The sequence below is a fragment of the Amblyomma americanum genome, chromosome 1, assembly GCF_052857255.1.
Source record: "Amblyomma americanum isolate KBUSLIRL-KWMA chromosome 1, ASM5285725v1, whole genome shotgun sequence".
Lineage (NCBI taxonomy): Eukaryota > Metazoa > Arthropoda > Arachnida > Ixodida > Ixodidae > Amblyomma > Amblyomma americanum.
The window spans coordinates 180,839,421-180,860,116 of NC_135497.1; the positions used below are offsets into that span (position 1 = coordinate 180,839,421).

The 20,696-nt window shown below is 47.2% G+C and overlaps 2 protein-coding genes across 2 annotated transcripts in view; one reads left to right on the forward strand and one right to left on the reverse strand.

The window, feature by feature from the left end:
• Positions 1–4,173: 4,173 nt before the first annotated feature.
• LOC144114284 (obg-like ATPase 1) lies at positions 4,174–8,835 on the reverse strand. Its single transcript, XM_077647912.1, has 2 exons — positions 7,818–8,835; positions 4,174–4,669 (listed from the first exon to the last, which is right to left on the reverse strand). Exons 1-2 carry the CDS (start codon positions 8,673–8,675, stop codon positions 4,334–4,336), a joined length of 1,194 nt encoding a protein of 397 aa, XP_077504038.1. The 5' UTR covers positions 8,676–8,835; the 3' UTR covers positions 4,174–4,333.
• Positions 8,836–9,863: 1,028 nt separating this feature from the next.
• LOC144115047 (uncharacterized) overlaps positions 9,864–20,696 on the forward strand; it is a 51,182-nt gene continuing 40,349 nt past the window's right edge. The window contains exon 1 of the mRNA XM_077649178.1: positions 9,864–14,267. Coding sequence (XP_077505304.1) covers positions 9,932–14,267 — 4,336 coding nt within the window. The 5' untranslated portion in view covers positions 9,864–9,931. The remainder of the gene's footprint in view (positions 14,268–20,696) is intronic.

Below are 20,696 nucleotides of genomic sequence, written 5' to 3' on the forward strand. Positions count from 1 at the left end.
CATACCAGAATTTTGCAAGAACGCTAGCATCATCTTAATACATAAGGGGACCTCAAGGACTTGAAAAATTACAGACCTTACCGTCTGTTGCCTACAAGGTATGTATTAAGGTAATCGCAAATAAATTTAAGGCCACCTTAGACTGCAACCAACCAAAGGGCCAGGCTGGCTTTCGTAAAGGCTGCTCCACAATAAGCTGTATTCACACTATCAATCGGCTGAGAGAGAAATGTGCAGCATGTAACCAACCCTACATATAACCTTCATAGATTATGAGGAGGTATTCGACTCCGTTGAAACCTCGGCAGTTGTGCAGGCATTATCGAACCAAGGTGTAGAAAACGCATATGTAAAAGTACTTGAAAATATATGTGGCAGCTTCATAACCACCATAGTCCTTCATAAAGAAAGCAATAAAATCCAATAAGGAAGGGCGTTCAGCCGGGAGACATAATCCCGCCAGTACTATTCACCGCATGTTTACAAGAGGTATTCAGAGATCTGCATTGGGAAGAGTTTGGGATAATGGTTGATGGAGAATATCTTATGCTTCATCTCTCATGTTGTTTGCAGCATTGTGAAGGCCGCGGCGATCTGAGCCAATCAGAACGGCATGTGCTGCAAAACGCGTTTTCCATGCGCCCCACCCCACAACTGGTGGCTCCATCCCTGGAGAGAAAAGAGCACCAACGGGCAGCTGCGGCACACAGGATACTTGGCCGACTAGCCGGACGCCATGTTTATTTAGGATGGCAGCAAAGCCTCCCCAGTGCTGTGTTAATGCATACTTTCTCTGCCAATTTAATCAGTGAACAAAACGCTTGCTGTACTTTCAAAACACCATCCTGAACTACCTCTTCAAGAAATTACTGCAATAATTTTCTGAAAAAAGAACACTGCTCCAGTATTTGAGGGACTGTTTGTTGTCTTCCTTGGTCCCGATTGTATAAGAGAGCTCTACCTTTCACAGTGCAGCAAACAACTTGCGAGATGAAGTATAGTAATCTGCAATTCGCTGATGACATTGCCTTGCTAAGTAACTCTGTAGATTAATTGCAAAGCGTAATCAATGATCATGACAGGCAAAGGAGAATGATGGGTCTAAAAATTGAGTTGAGTAAGGAAGGGACATGGCAATGGGAGGGAGTAATGAGGAGTAGACAGAGTCTGCAGTTCTCACGGTCATCAGTCACTTCACATTGCTCTGATCAGGCCACTAAGGGAGCCATATCTTGCAAAAATTTAATATGCGGAAATCTACAGTAATGTTCAGCAGTCTTGGAAGGGAGCAGCAGTTTATGATAGGCAGGGAAGTATTGGAAGCAGTAAGGGAATACAGCTACTTGGGGCAAATAATGACCACAGATCCAGACCTTGGGAGTGAGATAACTAGAATAAGAATAGGGTGAAGTGCATTTGGCAAGTACTCTCGGATAACTGGAAGTCTACCAGTATCCCTCAAGAGAAAAGTGTATGGCAGCTGTATTTTACTTGTACTCACTTATGGGGGAAAATGTGGAGGCTAACGAAAAGGTTGAACTTAGGAAAATGCAGCAAGCTGTGAAAATAAAAAATTGGCGGTGGTTTAGCTCTGGTTAAACCTGGAGTGACGCGATAGCTACAGCTGGCCGAGTGGAACTTGGTCCCGTGACCAACCACGTGATCAGCCACAGCACTGCGCTGCCGGCAGCTGCTCCACACCACGTGACCAGCCACGTGACAACGTGGCGGCACCGCCATGCTGGAGGCTCGAAATGCTACCGTAACGTAGCTATCACTACAAAATTACAGGTGTAAGTGCAGAAAGGCGGCACAGGAAGGAAGGAACTTGACAGGACAGAGTGCATAATGTTAAGTGTAGCATTAAGAGACAGGAAGAGAGCAGGGTGCATTGGGGAACAAATGTGGGTTAATTACATCGTAGATGAAATCTAAGAAAAAGCCGCCACAGTGGCTCAGTGGTTATGGCGCTCAGCTGCTGACCCGAAAGACGCGGGTTCGATCCCGGCTACAGCGATCAAATTTCAATGGAGGCAAAATTCTAGAGGCCCATCTACTGTGCGATGTCAGTGGACGTTGAAAAACCCCAGGTGGTCGAAATTTCCTGAGCCCTTCACTACGGCATCCCTCTTAGCCTGAGTCACTTTGGGACATTAAACCCCTATAAACCAAACCAAATCTGAGAAAAAGAAATAGGCTTGGGTAGGGCATGTAATGTAACGGCAAGATAACCGATGGTCGGTAAGGGTAATGGACTGGATTCCAAAAGAAGTCGAGCATAGCAGGGGACAGCAGAAAGTGGAGTGGACACATGAGATTAGGCCAAAGTTGCTCCTGGCCATAGCTGGCACAGGACAGGGTTTAATTGGAGAGATATAGGAGCGGCCTTTGTCCCACACTGGGCAAAGTTAGATTAATGATGACAATCATTAAGTTCAGGAACAGTGAGCATAATTCAAGTCTGGAAGACAGCTGCTTTCCTTCGTCGAAACATATGCTAGAAGTTCATCTCTAGGCCCGAGTAAGCTAAATATGGCAGAAAAAAGAATGTAACAACCATCATGGCATCTACCCAAGAGAATGCTTTGAATGCTTCCATGCGAATCGAAGGACCAGAACATACAGGGGTTAGGCACAAATTTTTCTCGCTAAGCACTAGCACAAAGCAATGGCATTACTTGCGATATCTCGAAATTGTAGCCACCACAAAATGGCTAAAACTTCCTGACCTCTAAATTTCCCACCTCAGCTACATTTCGACGGAGGTGAAATGCGAGAATGTCCACATACTAAGATTTCATTTTGTGCATGTTTTAAGAACCCCAGGCGGTCAGAATTTGGCACATAAAACTCCATTAGTCAATCAGAGGTGCAAGGTTCAATCGCCAGAGCTGCTGGGTACCTACTGGTGTTATGATGTGTACAAGCCACTGGTGGTGCTCAGCTCCTTTGGGGTAAAATGCTTTGAAAGTGGGTCTTTGACCCCACCTTGTGCAGACGAATAATGACTTGTACCATGCCACTCTTTGGCCAAGCTGCCCTGGCGCCATTAAAGGACTATAGATACCAAATTTTTCTTGCATGTTTTCCATATTTCAAATGATGCGTTAAACGTTTGTATACATGAATCACCACGTACACTCTCCTACGACCTCTAAATAATTTATAATTGAATTTATTCTTGACACTTTTGGTTTCAGTTTCATCAACCGAACGACGGCTATGTGACGTGTAGTTGGACTGGGGGGGGGGGGGGGGGGGGCATGTGAGGCAGAAAAAAAACGGCAATATAACTGCTGATTCCAGCTCTTGGAGCAGGCTAGTTCAAGTGCCGTAGTGAATTAAAGCTACTTATCAGCATTTATATTGCAGATTTTTCAAGCCTCACATGACCTAATGTCCAACTACACGTTACAGCCGTAGTTCGGTTGATGAAACGAGAGCAGCATGAGAGAAAAAATTCAATAAACAATTCTTTAGTATCATAGGCAAATACCACACCGTGATTCGTGTATTCTAATGTCTAATGCATCATTTGAAAGAAGAAAACACCCAACTAAAATCGGGTGCCCATAGTCCTTTAAAATAAGTCATTATCATCATCAACTACTTGGTCTACTCAAAAGTCAGAAGGGCGATCATATTTTTTGCTGATGCATTTGTAGACGCATACTTACTTTGGCACTTGATGCAGACAAGTCATATTGCTAAACTAAGAAGTTAAGATAATGCGGCATGCAGGCAGACAATAAACATGCAAAAAACTTGAACCAAAAACAAGGCTAGGCAACAAAAAATCTTAAATCCTGTAGCTGTGAAATTGTTCTCCAGTGTAATGTAGTGAAATGATGACTGGAGATGTTTTTTTTTTTTTTCATTTTCGTGGCATTTTTATGAAACGTAATCATCTACGTTGCTTGAGTACTAAACATGCAAACAGCTAGAAATGACATTTCCATTTACAATCTTTTTTAGCAAATACAATGCAGCCATTTTTTTTATCAACGCCATTGTTTTTCAATCATCTATGGAACAAAGGCTCTGTATTGTTAAAAAAAAAAAGCTTTGAGACAGGCTGCAGAAAATCAATGTGTTCTAACCATGCATGAAGGAAAAGCCCCCTGTGATAACGTGGGCCAAGTAGGAATTAAAATGAGTATATAGATTCACATGTAAATATGCCTTTATGGGCCTTTGCACAATTTATTTGAGACCTCATTCAAAACATGAAAACAGTCGTCAATTTGTGAAACTCTCCATAAGGCATACATGCACTGGCAGCGACATGAACCTGCCAAAGAAGTGCCGACCTCCTGGCAGTCAGCAGACACTGTTACTTTTTCTTGGCCTGCAACCCAGCACCTGCATTAAACTTGAAAAAGATGATGTCACCATCTTCCACAACATAGTTTCGACCTTGTTGCCGGTACTTGCCAGAAGCTTTAACAGCTGCCTCTGAGCCTTCCTCTTTGAAGTCGTCAAACTTCATCACCTCAGCCATGATAAAGCCTTTCTCAAAGTCTGTATGGATCTTTCCAGCAGCCTGTGGTGCTTTAGTATGCTTCTGAATTGTCCATGCCTTGACTTCATCTTTTCCAGCCGTGAAGAAGTACATCAGCTGTAGTGCCTTGTATCCAGTCACAATTATCTTGTCCAGCACGGAAGTCACCTGAGCAAAAGAACAAAGTGCTGCAGTAAATTGTTTATATTGCTGCCAGCATGCCACATACACCACCCCACAACTCCAGATTAAAGATTTTTATTACCCAACATTATTTTCGAATACTGGCTTGGAGTTGAGGCTTTCAATACCATGCCTTGTGTACATGTGATGATGGCGGCGCAGCAGCTCATAGCATGCAATGAGAGCAGTGATATGCCAAGGAAGATTGCATTATACTGTGCTCACATTTGTGCCTGTCAAACAGTGCCATGAGAAAGCTTCTTTGAAACTAAATGGACCAGTTAAAGAGGCACTACACTTCATTTCAATCACAGCTACACGCTAGCTGCACAAGGTTTGTAAGACACTCGTTAGTAATCATACATGTTTCAGAACTTTCGTGTCTTAATAAAAATGTGGAAATTGCTGACAACTTTGTCAATGCTGCAAAAAAAAAAAATGCGCATTATGAACTTGGGTACATCATTTAGCCGTGTTTTTTTTGTGTGTATGTTGGCTTAACCAGCAAATTTAAATGTCCAACCTGAGGTTAGCAGATGTCTTCTATCACAATAAGCACTGCCTGAAGCTCGCCCATCATCAAGATTTTGCAATGGCTTGCAAGTAACACCACTAGTCACACTGAGCATGCTGGAAAAATTACTTGTTGAAGACAATTGTAAGTCTCTTTAGAAAAAGAAACAGCATCTAAATGTTAATGAAACACTAACATCGTCTAGATACTTTGAACTCCAGCTTCTTGAAGCAAATAGTAGGTGTTTCGACTAAAAAATCTTCCAGCAGCAGTACAATGACTTAAGGATTGGGGAAACGAGAGGCTTATATAACTTGACATCTAGCATCCATGATCTGCTCAGCCAGTCCTCTCACCTTATACTACATTGAAGGAGGCACCTTTTAAGGTTTGGATACTGTGATTTTTAATCTAATCCTTTTCATATTCGCTCATTAGCAGCAACTGTATATGCGTGCCTACAGATACAAATGCAGTAAAGCTTAGGGTGTTGGCAGTACCATACCCTTCAGTGCTCTCTGCCTGCCCTGTGTGCCAATTTTTTGCTGTTTTACCAGAATGCCACACCAAGTAGCCCATCAAATAGTTGTCACAAACTTGTCTCCTTGCATAACAAAACATATTTAAGCACTGAACTTTCTTGCCAGAAAAAGCTACTCAGTGCACACACAATCAGAACTGCTGTACTGGGCCAGAGGTAAATGAAGACGGACAAAAAACGTTCACCACAGTTCTCAACAAAGAAATATTTGCAAGGCTCACAAGGCCGCCTAGTGAAAATATAGTCACTCAATATTGGCAATAAATCAGACTAGGCCCTCTTTCCATGGCAGTGGTGGCCTAGTGGTTTGAGCATCCGCCTCGCATGTGGGAGGTGTGGTGTTTGATCCACAGTGCCGCCAGATGCGCACCGGTGATACAATTGGTTAGGATAAGGTTAATTGGAGAGACATGGGAGAGGCCTTTGCCCTGCAGTGGGTGTAGTAAGGCTGATGATGATGATGATGATACAATTGGTTACAAGGTTTCCCCTAGCCTGGTGATTGCCTTATCTGGGGTGAAATGCTCAGGAAATGGGTCTTTGGCCCCACCTTCTGTAGATCAAAATACCGTGTCTTGCCCCTACACCCATAAAAATTCATCGCCATCATCTTTCCATAAAAGGCAGCTGGTGTGCCAGTGAATATTGAGCAACAAACTCAGAATTAAGAAACTTCCAAAGACTGTTTTCTCAAACCAGTAGTAAAGTTCTGGTAACACTTCCCAAACGACTACTGAAGTGTGAATGTTTTACAGCTGTCATATTCACTGTGAATACTTCATGCTGTCAACAGGCTTGGCTACGGTGTTCATTACCCATTTTTCTTTCTGGTCTTTTCATTCGTTTAATTTTCTAGACAAGAAATGAGAAAATAGGCATGTAAAAAAAGCAGTATGCACATGGCTAGTTTGCCGTTAACAGCGATGCCAAGCCATCAGTTAAATATATTTAATAATTTTAAACAAAAAGTCCACAATATATAAATGACTGCATGCATGCAGACCTGTTCTTACGTAGAATATACACATCTGAATAAGAAACATGGTTTCCCATTGCAAACAAAAAAAGATGCACAGCAAAATATTAAGCAACCATGCAATGTCTACACCTGGGGTCATCGGATTAAATTCCTAAGCATGTAGCATTTGGCCACTTTTGCTTTCAAGAACGTAAAAATGATGCAAGCGATTAAATCTATCAAACAGTTAAAATTCTCTAGCAACAAAAAACTAGTTTACTTCCACATTTCTTTAAACAGCAAAACCCACACATGCATACTCCAGAACACAGAGCAAATCAAACAGCGTAATTATTTACCTGCTGATTTGGCAGTGCAACCACTGAAAATATAGGTTTTCTCACGGGAGACACTTTGCAGTAAGTTATTTTGCAGTACAACTCGTGTACAAATGTTGCTCAAACTGACTATGCTTCAATGTTTAAAAATGCAATAACACAACAATGTGATTTTACATTATTTGCATGCTGAAGAACTATAAAGACAAAATAAGCTGTCTTTATTACGATACATAACATACAGGGCATTAAAGAATAAAAATTTCTATACAACAAAAATTAAGGTGTTGTTCCTTAAGGCAACACTGCCCAAGCCATGCTGACTGATCCATCTCTTCGGCCTACAGCTTTCCCAATGTGCTACGGTATGCATGAAGTGCGTTGGTGTTTTGTTTTTTTTTGTTCAGAATCTTCCAAGATGCGCCTCTAGTTCAATGGGCCTATCCAATTACGTTTGCTTTTATTGAAGTCACCCTTGAAGAGCTTTTTCATATACTACAATAAAACAAAAAGGTTTTAAACATTATCGAAAGCAGATAAGGATGCTGTGGCAGGCGCCTTCACAGTACCTGATGAAGTGCGACAAGAATACGTCTGCAAATTGTTTCTTCTAGTTGTCGAGAGCAAGGTTTTTTTTTCGTTTGTTTGTTTTTAACCGATTTATCACACCGGGATTCTAACAAATGAGTCGCAAAAATTTTGAGCGAATAATAGGCGAAAAAAATGAGCCGGTGGGAGCCCTGCCTACCGCGTGGACGCCTTCGCACGTGTAGAGCGCTCACCTTGTGCTCCTCTTCGTAGGCTTTTTTTTGCTCGGCGTCCATTTCGATGAGCTTGTGCTCGAAAGCGCCGCTAAATGGGATCACAGCAGCGCCTGCATCATTCTTGTCGACCCACTCCTTGATCTTCGGCAGCCACTTGTTCTTTTTACGAATAAAGTCCTTTTCAGCCAGATTTACCAGGTAGATCATGGGTTTGGCGGTGATGAAGAGGTGCTTGTTGAGCACTTCAATCTCGTTCACGTTCCAGTCGCAGAAGCGCAAATGCTTTTTTTCATCGCAAAGCACGCCTCGGATCTTGATCAAAATGTCGTACTCGGGCTTCATCTTCTTGTCAGCGCCTCGGAGCACAGTGCGTTCCATTTTGTCGATGGCTGCCAACAGGTATTCCTCGTCCTTCTTTCGAAGTTCCTCGTTGATAATGTCTATGTCGCGGACAGGGTTGACGTCGCCTTCAACGTGCGTCACGTCTTCGTCTTCGAAAGTGCGACACAAGTGGAAAAGCGCATCACAGGCTCGAATATGCGACAGAAACGCGTTTCCCAGACCCTGGCCATCGCTGGCACCTTTCACAAGACCGGCTATGTCAACCACGTTGAGAAATGCTGGCACCTTGCTCGCCGGCTTGAAGTATTCGCAGAGGTACTCGAAACGAGCATCGGGAACAGCGACCCTGCTCTCGTTTGGGTCGATCGTGCAGAATGGAAAGTTTTCGGCGGGCACCTGGTTGGCTGTCAACACGTTGAAGAAGGTGGATTTGCCCACATTAGGCAGGCCGACGATCCCCACTTTGAGGTTCGTACCAACGCGACCGATCAGAACAGGTCGCTCTGTCTCGTCTTCCTTTTTCTTCGGCGGCATGTTCAAATTAACGGACCGGCGGGCGGAGACGTTCGTCCGACAACGTGTTTGGTTTCAGGTAGCAGGCTGCGATTCGACAATCAGTGACAGCGTTTTGGGACTGGCTTATTTGGCGCCGCCACGTTTGGCGACTGCACCGACTGCACCAACTTCACTCTTTAAAAAAAGTACGAGGAGGTAAACAAGGTGGTGTGTGTAAGGGAACGTGTCCTTTTTTTTTGCCGATCAAGAAAAGCCAAAAAGGTTAGTCATGAAAATAGTAACAAAAGAAAAAGATGTTTTTAATAGTAGCTGATTGGAAATTTTCATTTACCATGCTAAAGACACTAAAGTTGCTATTTTATTTTATAGCCGATGTTTAAAATTAGCAACACAAATATAAACTGCCTCCAAATTATTTAACATACTGTGGAAATCTAAATAGTAACCAATTATTATTTAGAAAAATGTAGTATTTTAAATATTTTTTGCAAACAACAAACAAAATATAATAAAAAAAACATGCTATGCATTTATCCTAACGTCGTCCAGATGGCGTCAAAAGACTGGCTGTACGGATAAGTGGACGGATGATAGAAGCATTCTCTTTGAAACATGGCACTCTTCGGTGCCAGCGCCACCAAATGATGCAGCGCAGTTTTACGCATCTTTGCGAAACTCTTCAGAGGAACCTTGTAAGGTTTTGAGGAGTAAAAACCCTCCTACAGAAACCTGCAAAAGTATAGCAAAGTGTCTAACAGGATTCTGCACCTCAAAAATGGCATCACAAAAATTTTATTAATAGTGTTTTTAATTTCGATTGTCATGTGTTTTAATATGCAGGTGAGGCTGCTAACAGAATATGCAAAGTACACATATATACACACATCAATTACAAAAAATATATCGACTTGCCTGTTGTGTTACTCTTAGCAGACCACGCACACCGCAAAAAAGCGGAATATCAGGGCATCAGCAAAATAGCAAGCGACAGACAGTGTCCAGCCAAAGAAGGAATGGTCTGGACATCGCTCGTGGTCATCGGACGATGCGATAGGGCAACGTTGGTGCTCGTGATCGGCAGGATGTGGATAGGAGCGCAGGGCATGTCTAACGACCTGGAGGTACCTCGACTATTTCAGCCCGCACCGGCGCAATGAAGACGAAAAGGATCACTCGTGCAGGATACCACGAGATTCACGAGCCCGGTGGCACGAGCCATGGTGGTTCGACGTCGGCACTGTTCGTAAAGGATAGGCCTGTTGTCCCATGAAGCTATGGATTTCAACAGCTCAGACCCCCCTACCAGGCGTCGCCGAGATCCCTTCATATACCGACCAGGACCAAAAAGGGGCAACAGCTCAGATACTCGTGCAAGGCACCTGCTAGATCCCTTCATCTGCCGCCCCGAGTCAGAAGGAGGTAGCAGCCGAGATACCCCTAGGCCTAGCGTGGATTCCTCCATGTCCGTCCCAGGTCTGGAACGAGACAATAGCGCGGACATCTCTACAGTGCCTCGGCCAGATCCCTCAACAGGCACCCCAGAGTCGGAACGGGGCAATCGCTCGGACATCGCTGCAGTGCCTCAGCCAAATCCCTCAACAGCCACCCCGGGGCCGGAACGGGGCAATAGCTCGGACATCTCGGCAGGGCCTCGGCCAGATTCCTCAAAGTCCACCCCTGGGCCGGAACAAGGTAATGGCTTGGAGGTCCCTGCAAAGCCTCGGCTATGTATGGAGTTCAACAGCTCAGACCCCCCTACCAGGCGTCGCCGAGATCCCTTCATATACCGCCCGGGACCTAAAAGAGGCAACAGCTCAGATACTCGTGCAAGGCACCTGCTAGATCCCTTCATCTGCCGCCCCGAGTCAGAAGAAGGTAGCAGCCGAGATACCCCTAGGCCTAGCGTGGATCCCTCCATGTCCGTCCCAGGTCCGGAACGAGACAATAGCGCGGACACCTCTGCAGTGCCTCGGCCAGATCCCTCAACAGGCACCCCAGAGTCGGAACGGGGCAATCGCTCGGACATCGCTACAGTGCCTCAGCCAAATCCCTCAACAGCCACCCCGGGGTCGGAACGGGGCAATAGCTCGGACATCCCGGCAGGGCCTCGGCCAGATTCCTCAAAGTCCACCCCTGGGCCGGAACAAGGTAATGGCTTGGAGATCCCTGCAAAGACTCGGCTATGTATAAAGTTCAACAGCTCAGACCCTCCTACCAGGCGTCGCCGAGATCCCTTCATATACCGACCAGGACCAAAAAGGGGCAACAGCTCAGATACTCCTGCAAGGCACCTGCTAGATCCCTTCATCTGCCGCCCCGAGTCAGAAGGAGGTAGCAGCCAAGATACCCCTAAGCCTAGCGTGGATTCCTCCATGTCCGTCCCAGGTCCGGAACGAAACAATAGCGCGGACATCTCTGCAGTGCCTCGGCCAGATCCCTCAACAGGCACCCCAGAGTCGGAACGGGGCAATCGCTCGGACATCGCTGCAGTGCCTCAGCCAAATCCCTCAACAGCCACCCCGGGGTCGGAACGGGGCAATAGCTCGGACATCCCGGCAGGGCCTCGGCCAGATTCCTCAAAGTCCACCCCTGGGCCGGAACAAGGTAATGGCTTGGAGATCCCTGCAAAGACTCGGCTATGTATGGAGTTCAACAGCTCAGACCCCCCTACCAGGCGTCGCCGAGATCCCTTCATATACCGACCAGGACCAAAAAGGGGCAACAGCTCAGATACTCGTGCAAGGCACCTGCTAGATCCCTTCATCTGCCGCCCCGAGTCAGAAGGAGGTAGCAGCCGAGATACCCCTAGGCCTAGCGTGGATTCCTCCATGTCCGTCCCAGGTCTGGAACGAGACAATAGCGCGGACATCTCTACAGTGCCTCGGCCAGATCCCTCAACAGGCACCCCAGAGTCGGAACGGGGCAATCGCTCGGACATCGCTGCAGTGCCTCAGCCAAATCCCTCAACAGCCACCCCGGGGCCGGAACGGGGCAATAGCTCGGACATCCCGGCAGGGCCTCGGCCAGATTCCTCAAAGTCCACCCCTGGGTCGGAACAAGGTAATGGCTTGGAGATCCCTGCAAAGCCTCGGCTATGTATGGAGTTCAACAGCTCAGACCCCCCTACCAGGCGTCGCCGAGATCCCTTCATATACCGCCCGGGACCTAAAAGAGGCAACAGCTCAGATACTCGTGCAAGGCACCTGCTAGATCCCTTCATCTGCCGCCCCGAGTCAGAAGGAGGTAGCAGCCGAGATACCCCTAGGCCTAGCGTGGATCCCTCCATGTCCGTCCCAGGTCCGGAACGAGACAATAGCGCGGACACCTCTGCAGTGCCTCGGCCAGATCCCTCAACAGGCACCCCAGAGTCGGAACGGGGCAATCGCTCGGACATCGCTACAGTGCCTCAGCCAAATCCCTCAACAGCCACCCCGGGGCCGGAACGGGGCAATAGCTCGGACATCCCGGCAGGGCCTCGGCCAGATTCCTCAAAGTCCACCCCTGGGCCGGAACAAGGTAATGGCTTGGAGATCCCTGCAAAGACTCGGCTATGTATGGAGTTCAACAGCTCAGACCCTCCTACCAGGCGTCGCCGAGATCCCTTCATATACCGACCAGGACCAAAAAGGGGCAACAGCTCAGATACTCCTGCAAGGCACCTGCTAGATCCCTTCATCTGCCGCCCCGAGTCAGAAGGAGGTAGCAGCCAAGATACCCCTAAGCCTAGCGTGGATTCCTCCATGTCCGTCCCAGGTCCGGAACGAAACAATAGCGCGGACATCTCTGCAGTGCCTCGGCCAGATCCCTCAACAGGCACCCCAGAGTCGGAACGGGGCAATCGCTCGGACATCGCTGCAGTGCCTCAGCCAAATCCCTCAACAGCCACCCCGGGGTCGGAACGGGGCAATAGCTCGGACATCCCGGCAGGGCCTCGGCCAGATTCCTCAAAGTCCACCCCTGGGCCGGAACAAGGCAATGGCTTGGAGATCCCTGCAAAGCCTCGGCTAGGTACTTTCTTATCTCTCCCATGGCTAGAAGCAGGTAACAGCTCGGATCAGCCTTCAAAATATTGGATGGATCCCTTCGTGAAACACCCACAGTCGGAACCCGATGACAGTCCGTATATCCCTGCACGGCGTAGGCTGGATCCTTTGCTCTACCCGCCATTGTCGGTGCAGGGTAACAGCCCGGACGTTTCTTCAGGACCTATGCCAGACCCCTTAATAAACATCGCAGAGTTGCAACTTGGTAATAGCTCGGAAAATGGTAATGGCTTGGACATACCTCCAAGGAGGCCTCGGCTAGATTCTTTCATATCTCTCCCAGGGCTGGACAGACGCAATAGCTTAGAAGCCCCTGCAAAACGGCGGCGAGATCCCTTTATATACCGCCCCGGGTCCGAACGAGCAAAGAGCTCAGATCCTTCTGAAAAACCTCCGCTATGTAACTCGGAAGGCCTTACTACTAGCTGCGATTCCTCTGCGAGGTCTCGGCTAGATCGCTTCACAGGCATCTCACGGCGGCAGGAACGTAGTAGCTCAGAAACACCCACTAGGCGACGGCTAGATCCCTTCATATACCGCCCCGGGTCCGAACGAGCAAAGAGCTCAGATCCTTCTGCAAAACCTCCGCTATGTAGCTCTAAAGCACCCGCTAGTAGCTGCGATTCCTCTGCGAGGTCTCGGCTAGATCGCGTCACAGGCATCTCACGGCGGCAGGAACGTAGTAGTTCGGAAGTGCCTACTAGGCGACGGCTAGATCCCTTCATATACCGCCCCGGGTCCGAACGAGCAAAGAGCTCAGATCCTACTGCAAAACCTCCGCTATGTAGCTCAAAAGCACCCGCTAGTAGCTGCGATTCATCTGCGAGGTCTCGGCTAGATCGCGTCACAGGCATCTCACGGCGGCAGGAACGTAGTAGTTCGGAAGCGCCTACTAGGCGACGGCTAGATCCCTTCATATACCGCCCCGGGTCCGAACGAGCAAAGAGCTCAGATCCTTCTGCAAAACCTCCGCTATGTAGTACAGAAGCCCCTGCTAGGCGACGGCTAGATCCTTTCATATACCGCCCCGGGTCCGAACGAGCAAAGAGCTCAGATCCTTCTGAAAAACCTCCGCTATGTAACTCGGAAGGCCCTACTAGTAGCTGCGATTCCTCTGCGAGGTCTCGGCTAGATCGCTTCACAGGCATCTCACGGCGGCAGGAACGTAGTAGCTCGGGAACACCCACTAGGCGACGGCTAGATCCCTTCATATACCGCCCCGGGTCCGAACGAGCAAAGAGCTCAGATTCTTCTGCAAAAACTCCGCTATGTAGCTCTAAAGCACCCGCTAGTAGCTGCGATTCCTCTGCGAGGTCTCGGCTAGATCGCGTCACAGGCATCTCACGGCGGCAGGAACGTAGTAGTTCGGAAGCGCCTACTAGGCGACGGCTAGATCCCTTCATATACCGCCCCGGGTCCGAACGAGCAAAGAGCTCAGATCCTTCTGCAAAACCTCCGCCATGTCCCATCACGCCCGTCCCTGAGCCGGAAGGAGGCAAAAGGTCGGGCTCTCGATCAAGAAGGCGTCAGCTGGACCCCGTCATATGCATTCCCGGGCCAGAACGAGGTGAGTACCTTCTCCTGCCAAACCCGCGTAACTTGTGGCGCGGCTGCTCCATCTTCCGTGAGCGGTCGTGCTTGTGGCATCGGCTTGCATTGCACGACTGCGTGTCACAGATGCGCAGTGGCGCGGAGCGAAATTCGGAAGCTTCTTTCTGAGGAGGCGTCGGTCTTTCGTGACTGTGCTGCTAATTTTACGAGTGCTCAAAGATTAGTTGCGTTCCGAACTCGCGTACTTGATCACGCTATGGTAGGCGATGATGGGACTCGTGTTTCCGGTGCCTCTCAGACGACCGTGGCATCAACGTGTGCACCACTGAACTTCCGCGTTCCTAATAGCTCCAGCCTGCCATATTGTGCCGCATTTCCTGTTTTGTAGCGATAGCCACACTACGCCACCCACTTCGCGAGGTCAGCGTGGCTGCGCGCTGAGCCGTGGCACCACGGCTCCGCCAGCTGTGCGCATGCGCGGAGTGACGTCATAGCCCGTAGCTGGTGTGTGCGCCGCGCGCCTCGCCGCTGCGCCGACGGCGGAGCAGACGCCGCCCGCCTCGTCAGTTGTGCGCATGCGCGGAGAGACGTCAGAGCACGCAGTTGGTGTGCGCGCCGCGCGCCTACATTACGCTTGCATTTCGAGCCTTCAGCGTGACCTTGGCCACCGTGGCAGCTGCCGGCTTTGCGGCGCGCTGGCGAAACGGAGTGGGGGAGGAGTGGAGAGGGAGAGAGCGAATCCACGTCCAGGGACGAAGATGAAGAAGGAACGCCCGCCCAGCTAAAGGGCTCCCAAGCTAAAGTTTGACGGCGCGACAGCAGCGCCGCGTCGGCGCGAGGCGAAGTTGTAGGGAGTGCCGCGCCTAGGAAAACCAAGCGCAGCGGCGTGCTTAACAGTGCCAAACGCGCATATCATGTGATACTATTGCAGTTTTCGCAATGGCATCAGCTTCTTCGTCTTCACAAAAACCTCGAAGCCATTACTGTTGTGTTGTGGAGTGCCATAAAAGTCTGCACAACACGAAGAACCGGGAACCGCCGGTGAAATTTTACCGCTTCCCTGTCAAGTGGTACGAGAAAGAGAGATGCCAAGTGTGGATCTCAGCAGTCTGCAGAATCAAGTAAGTGTTTACTTTGCGGTAGTATGAGATTAATTCATATCGCGCAGCAATACTAGTGATCCCAGCAGTCATACCTGTGAGGCTAACTAGCGTGAAGACTGGCTTAGCCCGCAACCGATACGCACGGCAGCTGAATGTGTGGATGGGCTCATGTTTATCGCGCACTTGAAGGCAGCACACGTTTTTAGCAGGTAGATTGTAATGAATATGACAGTGCCGCATAATTTGCAGGCAAGAGATTTGAGTGGGTTTTTGATCCAATCTAAATTAGCAGCGCAACAGGACGAAACACCGAACGACAAGAGAGACGCTTGAATCGCTTCTCATGTTTTTTGCGGTGCTTTTCAAAATGACAATAGGACACTTGACAGTTTTAGCTTCGGCTGTAGTTAGTGACAGGTCATGAAGGCACCGGACTGTTGGCTTCGCCCGGTAAGTGTGCCGTGATAAGCGAATTCAGCGTTGTCAGCTGATTTATGAGGGAGGGCGGCCGCTTTTTAAGGACAGGTAAAGCAGCTATCCGTTATTAATCTCCAGAACAGCTTTTGCCAAGGCTACTTTTTTGTTTAGTGTTACCATGCCACGCTGCTTTTGAGCTATATATTAATATTATGCTCATTTATGGGCTACAGCTCTTGACAGGCACTTCGATCAATGACATTTAATGCGGAGTCTCAGCGTCTTTGTTTTAGGACTGAATAGTTTTTTTCGCACTGATTTTTTTTTTCAGCAATAAATATTACTACGTACTGCTGCTACATGTTACATTAGAAAATGCAGTAAAGCACAGAGTACAGCTTTAACAATTTCTTTATGATTTTCTTGGCTTATGCCTGGTGTCTCACTACACTACATACTGTTCTTTATGCAGTCCCGACGGCACCACATGGAAGCCAAATGCTTCATCAATAATTTGCAGCGACCACTTTGTGGGAAACTCTAAGAGTGATATCAGTCACCATTCTTCGTATGTGCCCAGCATGTTCCCTTCAGTCTACAAGAAAAAAATGCCAAACCAAGAGAGGTCAAAAGGGTATGTAAAAAAGCCTTAGAAGTATGTATACCTGAATGTACGAGTGGCACAGAAAATTCTTAAAGAGTGTTAAGATGCATAGGTATCCTATCAAGACATTGTGCAAAGCATGTATTCATTCAGCTTGCAGAGGATGGCAGTCATAATTATTATTTTTTTTTTATACAACACAGGTGGCTGAAGCGTTTTAAACAGGCAGCATCATCACCAGAGGAAGCTGATGTATCGCAGCAGCAGCAGCAGCAAGTGGTGGTCAGACTCCACTCGTACATATGCTGCTGATTAGGCGAACTCCATGGATGACCTGCAGCTTTCGTGTATAAACAGCACTGCAGCTGAAGCTCCTCTCCCAACACATGCTGATGTTGTAAATGCATCTTTAATTGCAGACACTTCAGTGTGTCTAGAGAGCACCTTTGCAACATTGTAGGGCACTACCTTCAGTTCTAGAAGCTATAACAAAGATAATGAGATTCAAGCAGGTTTTGTTTTTGAGTTGCTAGACAAAATCTGCTGAACGTGGGAATTCTTTTTACTTGTGTGATGAATGGGGCTGGGGCAGCAGCCTCTGCTTCTCACTCGGCTGAAGTGTGGCTCTAAATGTTTGTTTGCATACATAAACGATATGTTTAGGAATAAACAAAATAAATGTAATGCAGGTAATATGCTACCATAACAGGAATAAGCCTTGCAACTCATGACCAAGTTTTTACATGTACTATGACAGCCGTGCTGCTTTGAAATGCAGTAATTTCAAAACTGTTTTAAAGCTTATGCACCTACCATTGTCCAAATACAATGCTATCCAATGTGTTGCAACTGCTTTTATGGAAAATGTGCACCTTAGTGGAAAGCTGCGATTTGTGGAAATTTATATTTACCTAGTTTGTAAGTTTTTATGTTCATAAAGAAATTGTAACTACTGCAGTCTGCAAGATGTTCACCATAGATTAAAAAGCCCTTGGGATGTGGCACTTTGGGGTTAGAATCGTACAGGGAAGCATCGCATAATTGTGTCTGAAGATTATACACCAATAAATTTATTCTCGCCCTTTATTAGCACCCTCTTCAGGAAGGCCGACCCTACTTGTCTCTGTGACCAATGGGAGTGAAGCATCCACCCAGATGTCTCACGCAGAACTGATAGACCAGGTTTGGCTAATCTTTATTTGTAATTCAGTTCTAGAGACCTATGTTCTATTGAAGTGCATTAGTCGTTTTTATTAATTACTTACCTTTAAAATGTTCAATTTAAGTAGGTGTCTTTTCAGCTTGGTTTACAAATACTCATTTTCATCCTTGAAGGTGATTCTGACAAATGGATCGTGGAAGAGAACCTGTGGGTTTTCTGGTTTTTCCTCTCTTAAAGACAACGAAGAAGCACTGCGAGACCTGTGTGGAGTCACACTGCCGGTTTTATGCTTCCTACTAAACTTGATGCCCCGTTCTAGGTACAGAAGTGATATGGCAGCTGAGGACAAACTATGCTTGTTTCTTACAAAGCTTCGGCTTGGGACTGCCTATGCCGCACTGGCAGTCATGTTTAATGTAACAGCAACAGCATCAAATGTGTTTGTGAAGACTTTAGACATTCTGAGTGTGGCCTTGCAAAAGTGGATTTTTGTACCTCCACGAGAGTTGATTACCCTGTCTATGCCACCGCCATTCAAGGAACACTACCCTAATTGTACATTCATAATTGACTGCACGGAAGTGCAAACTGAAACACCATCCAATCCTGAATGTCAGTATGCGATGTATTCAAACTACAAGAGCGGCTACACTATAAAATTTCTTGGGATCATATCAAATGGAATGATCACATTTGTGTCTAATGTGTATGGTGGGCGTCGGGCAGATTCTTTTATAACTCAAGATTCTGGGTTCTTTTAACTCCTGAAGCCAGGTGATTTAGCACTTAGTGACAAAGGGTTTCCTAGCATAAGAACTAGTGTTGAGGGGAAAGGCGCGGTCTTAATTATGCCTCCTTTTAATGTAGGAGGTGGTCACCTGTCTCGGGAAGCCATGGAAAAAACTTATGAAATCACATCCGTTCGCATTCATGTTGAGAGGGTTATTCGGAGACTAAAAATCTACTGCATTCTGAGCAACAAAATTCCTCTCAAGCTGATGCCACACATGAACAAAGTAGTTTCTGTGTGTGCTGCTCTTGTTAATATGCAGCCACCAATCATCCAAGAAATAAGGCTGGTGTGTTCACTGCAACTATCATCATCAGTCCAATATGCCAACTGCAGGATGAAGGCCTCTCCCGTATCCCTCCACTCATGCCAGCTGCGGCTGCCTTAACCCCACAAGCTTCCTGATGTCATATCCCGACCTGGATGTGTTGCACCTGCTATGTTTACCTTCTCTTGGATTCCAGCCTGTTACCCTTAGAGACCATAAATTAGCCCCTTTTGCAATCAATGCCTTGCTGCCCATGCCCATTTTCTCTTCATCTCAAGTGGGGTGTTAGTAACTTGTGTTTGCTCCGTAACCCTCCCCTCTCACGCTGCGCAAGCTACATGTTGGGCACACATACTTCACACTCAAGACCTGAATTCAGTTTTACTTCTCTAAGTTTTGATATGTGTTGCAGACATTACTATATCGCTAAATGCATGTCCGCTTACCTGGTATAGTTGGGAAGGGAATCACTGGTTTCATGCTGATAAGTTGTTCCCTTTGCTTTGTGTACTGGCACGATTTTTGAATGCTTTGTGCTTGCATTATATTTTCTGGTATTTTCTGGCTCAGCGCTTTATTATATCCAGCCTCCTTCAAAAGGCTCCAGGCTTTTGCCTTTCTCACCTTAGCGTCGAAGATCTTAAGCAGTTCATTGTTTTAAAGTAGGTGGCTCACCCTTGAATCAATAACAAATGAGCAGAACTTCACTGTTGTATTGACTTCAAAACTGGCAATTTTTTTTCGAAAGCTTATGCACTGTGCTTAAATACAAGAATTCAAATGACTTGCGTACTAGCCTAAAGCAATTTGTAAAGGCCAGTGGATAGTGAAAAAGATTTTCCTGTGTTCACATATTAGTTGTTGTATTTGTTATTCTACTGCCATTTTTAATTATTTGCAAATAATTGTATTACTTACATTCCTTATGTGTTTTACTCATTTATGCATTTCACGTATTTGTGTCATGCGCTGGCACCTCTTCTTTGTACCTTTGGCACAACCAGCAAGTGCATTCTCGTGTGTGCAACGATAATGAACGAATGCACTGTGCCACTATTGCAATGCTAAGCTCTGCAGTGCTAGCATATTTTTTTTCTGGCTGCTGTTCTTTCACATGTGCCATGCCAATGACAGTGAGAGAGAGAGAAAAACTATTTGGTCCATTAAGTGTTTAGCGGTCGGTCTTCGTCTGCATCGCTGCAGACTCTTGACCTTCAAAGCAGGGTTGGGCCCCTAGTCCAGGGCTCCACTGAGTCGCGCTGCTTCGCTTGCATGCTGCACCATTGCCCTTTGGGCGGCGAGCTCGCAGATGGTGAGCCGGCTCTCCCACTGCTCCGCACTCGGGGTTTTGTATTGGTGGAACGTGTAGTTTCGCTTACACTCCCAGGTTATATGGTAAAGCGCGGGGGTTGCCCCGCACCACGGGCATTGTTCCTATACTGTGTAGGATACATCTTGCTAAGTATATGCAGGTTAAAGAATGTTCCCGTTTGCAGCCTCCGCCAACTAGCTGCTTCTTGTTGTGTTAGGCCCTTATGTGGTGGGGAGTATCTAATTCTCCCGCCTCTTTGATAGTTTAGGTATTCTGAAAATCCGATCTCCACGGTGAAGTGCTGTCCCAGGGCGTATGGCCGCTCGGCTCGGTATGTGATATCTCGAGCCAAGCTGTATGCCCTTTCGTTTCCTTCTATCCCCGTGTGTGCCGGAATCCAGATTAATTTGTGGGTTGCTGTTTTTCTGAGGTGTACTGCTTCGCAGAGGATAGCTAAGGCAGCCCTGCAGATTCTACCTTTCGTATAGCTTCTGCATGTCTCTTTTGAGTCCGTTAGGATGACCAATGATTCGTCTTTTCGATAGCCCTCAGCCGCTGCCAGCGCAACAGCGACCTCCTCCACTTCCGCTATCCTGACGCTGCGTGTAGTTGCGCAGGTGATAGATTACCTGCGTTATCAACTACCACCGAAGCTGTCTTGTAGTAGCTTTCGCATCTATTCCATGGATACATGGTTGCATCCGTGAAGACTGTGTTTTCTAATTTGGCTAAGTACCTCTCCACATAATCTGCCCGCGCCTGTCTCCTGGCCGTGTGCAGATTTAGGTC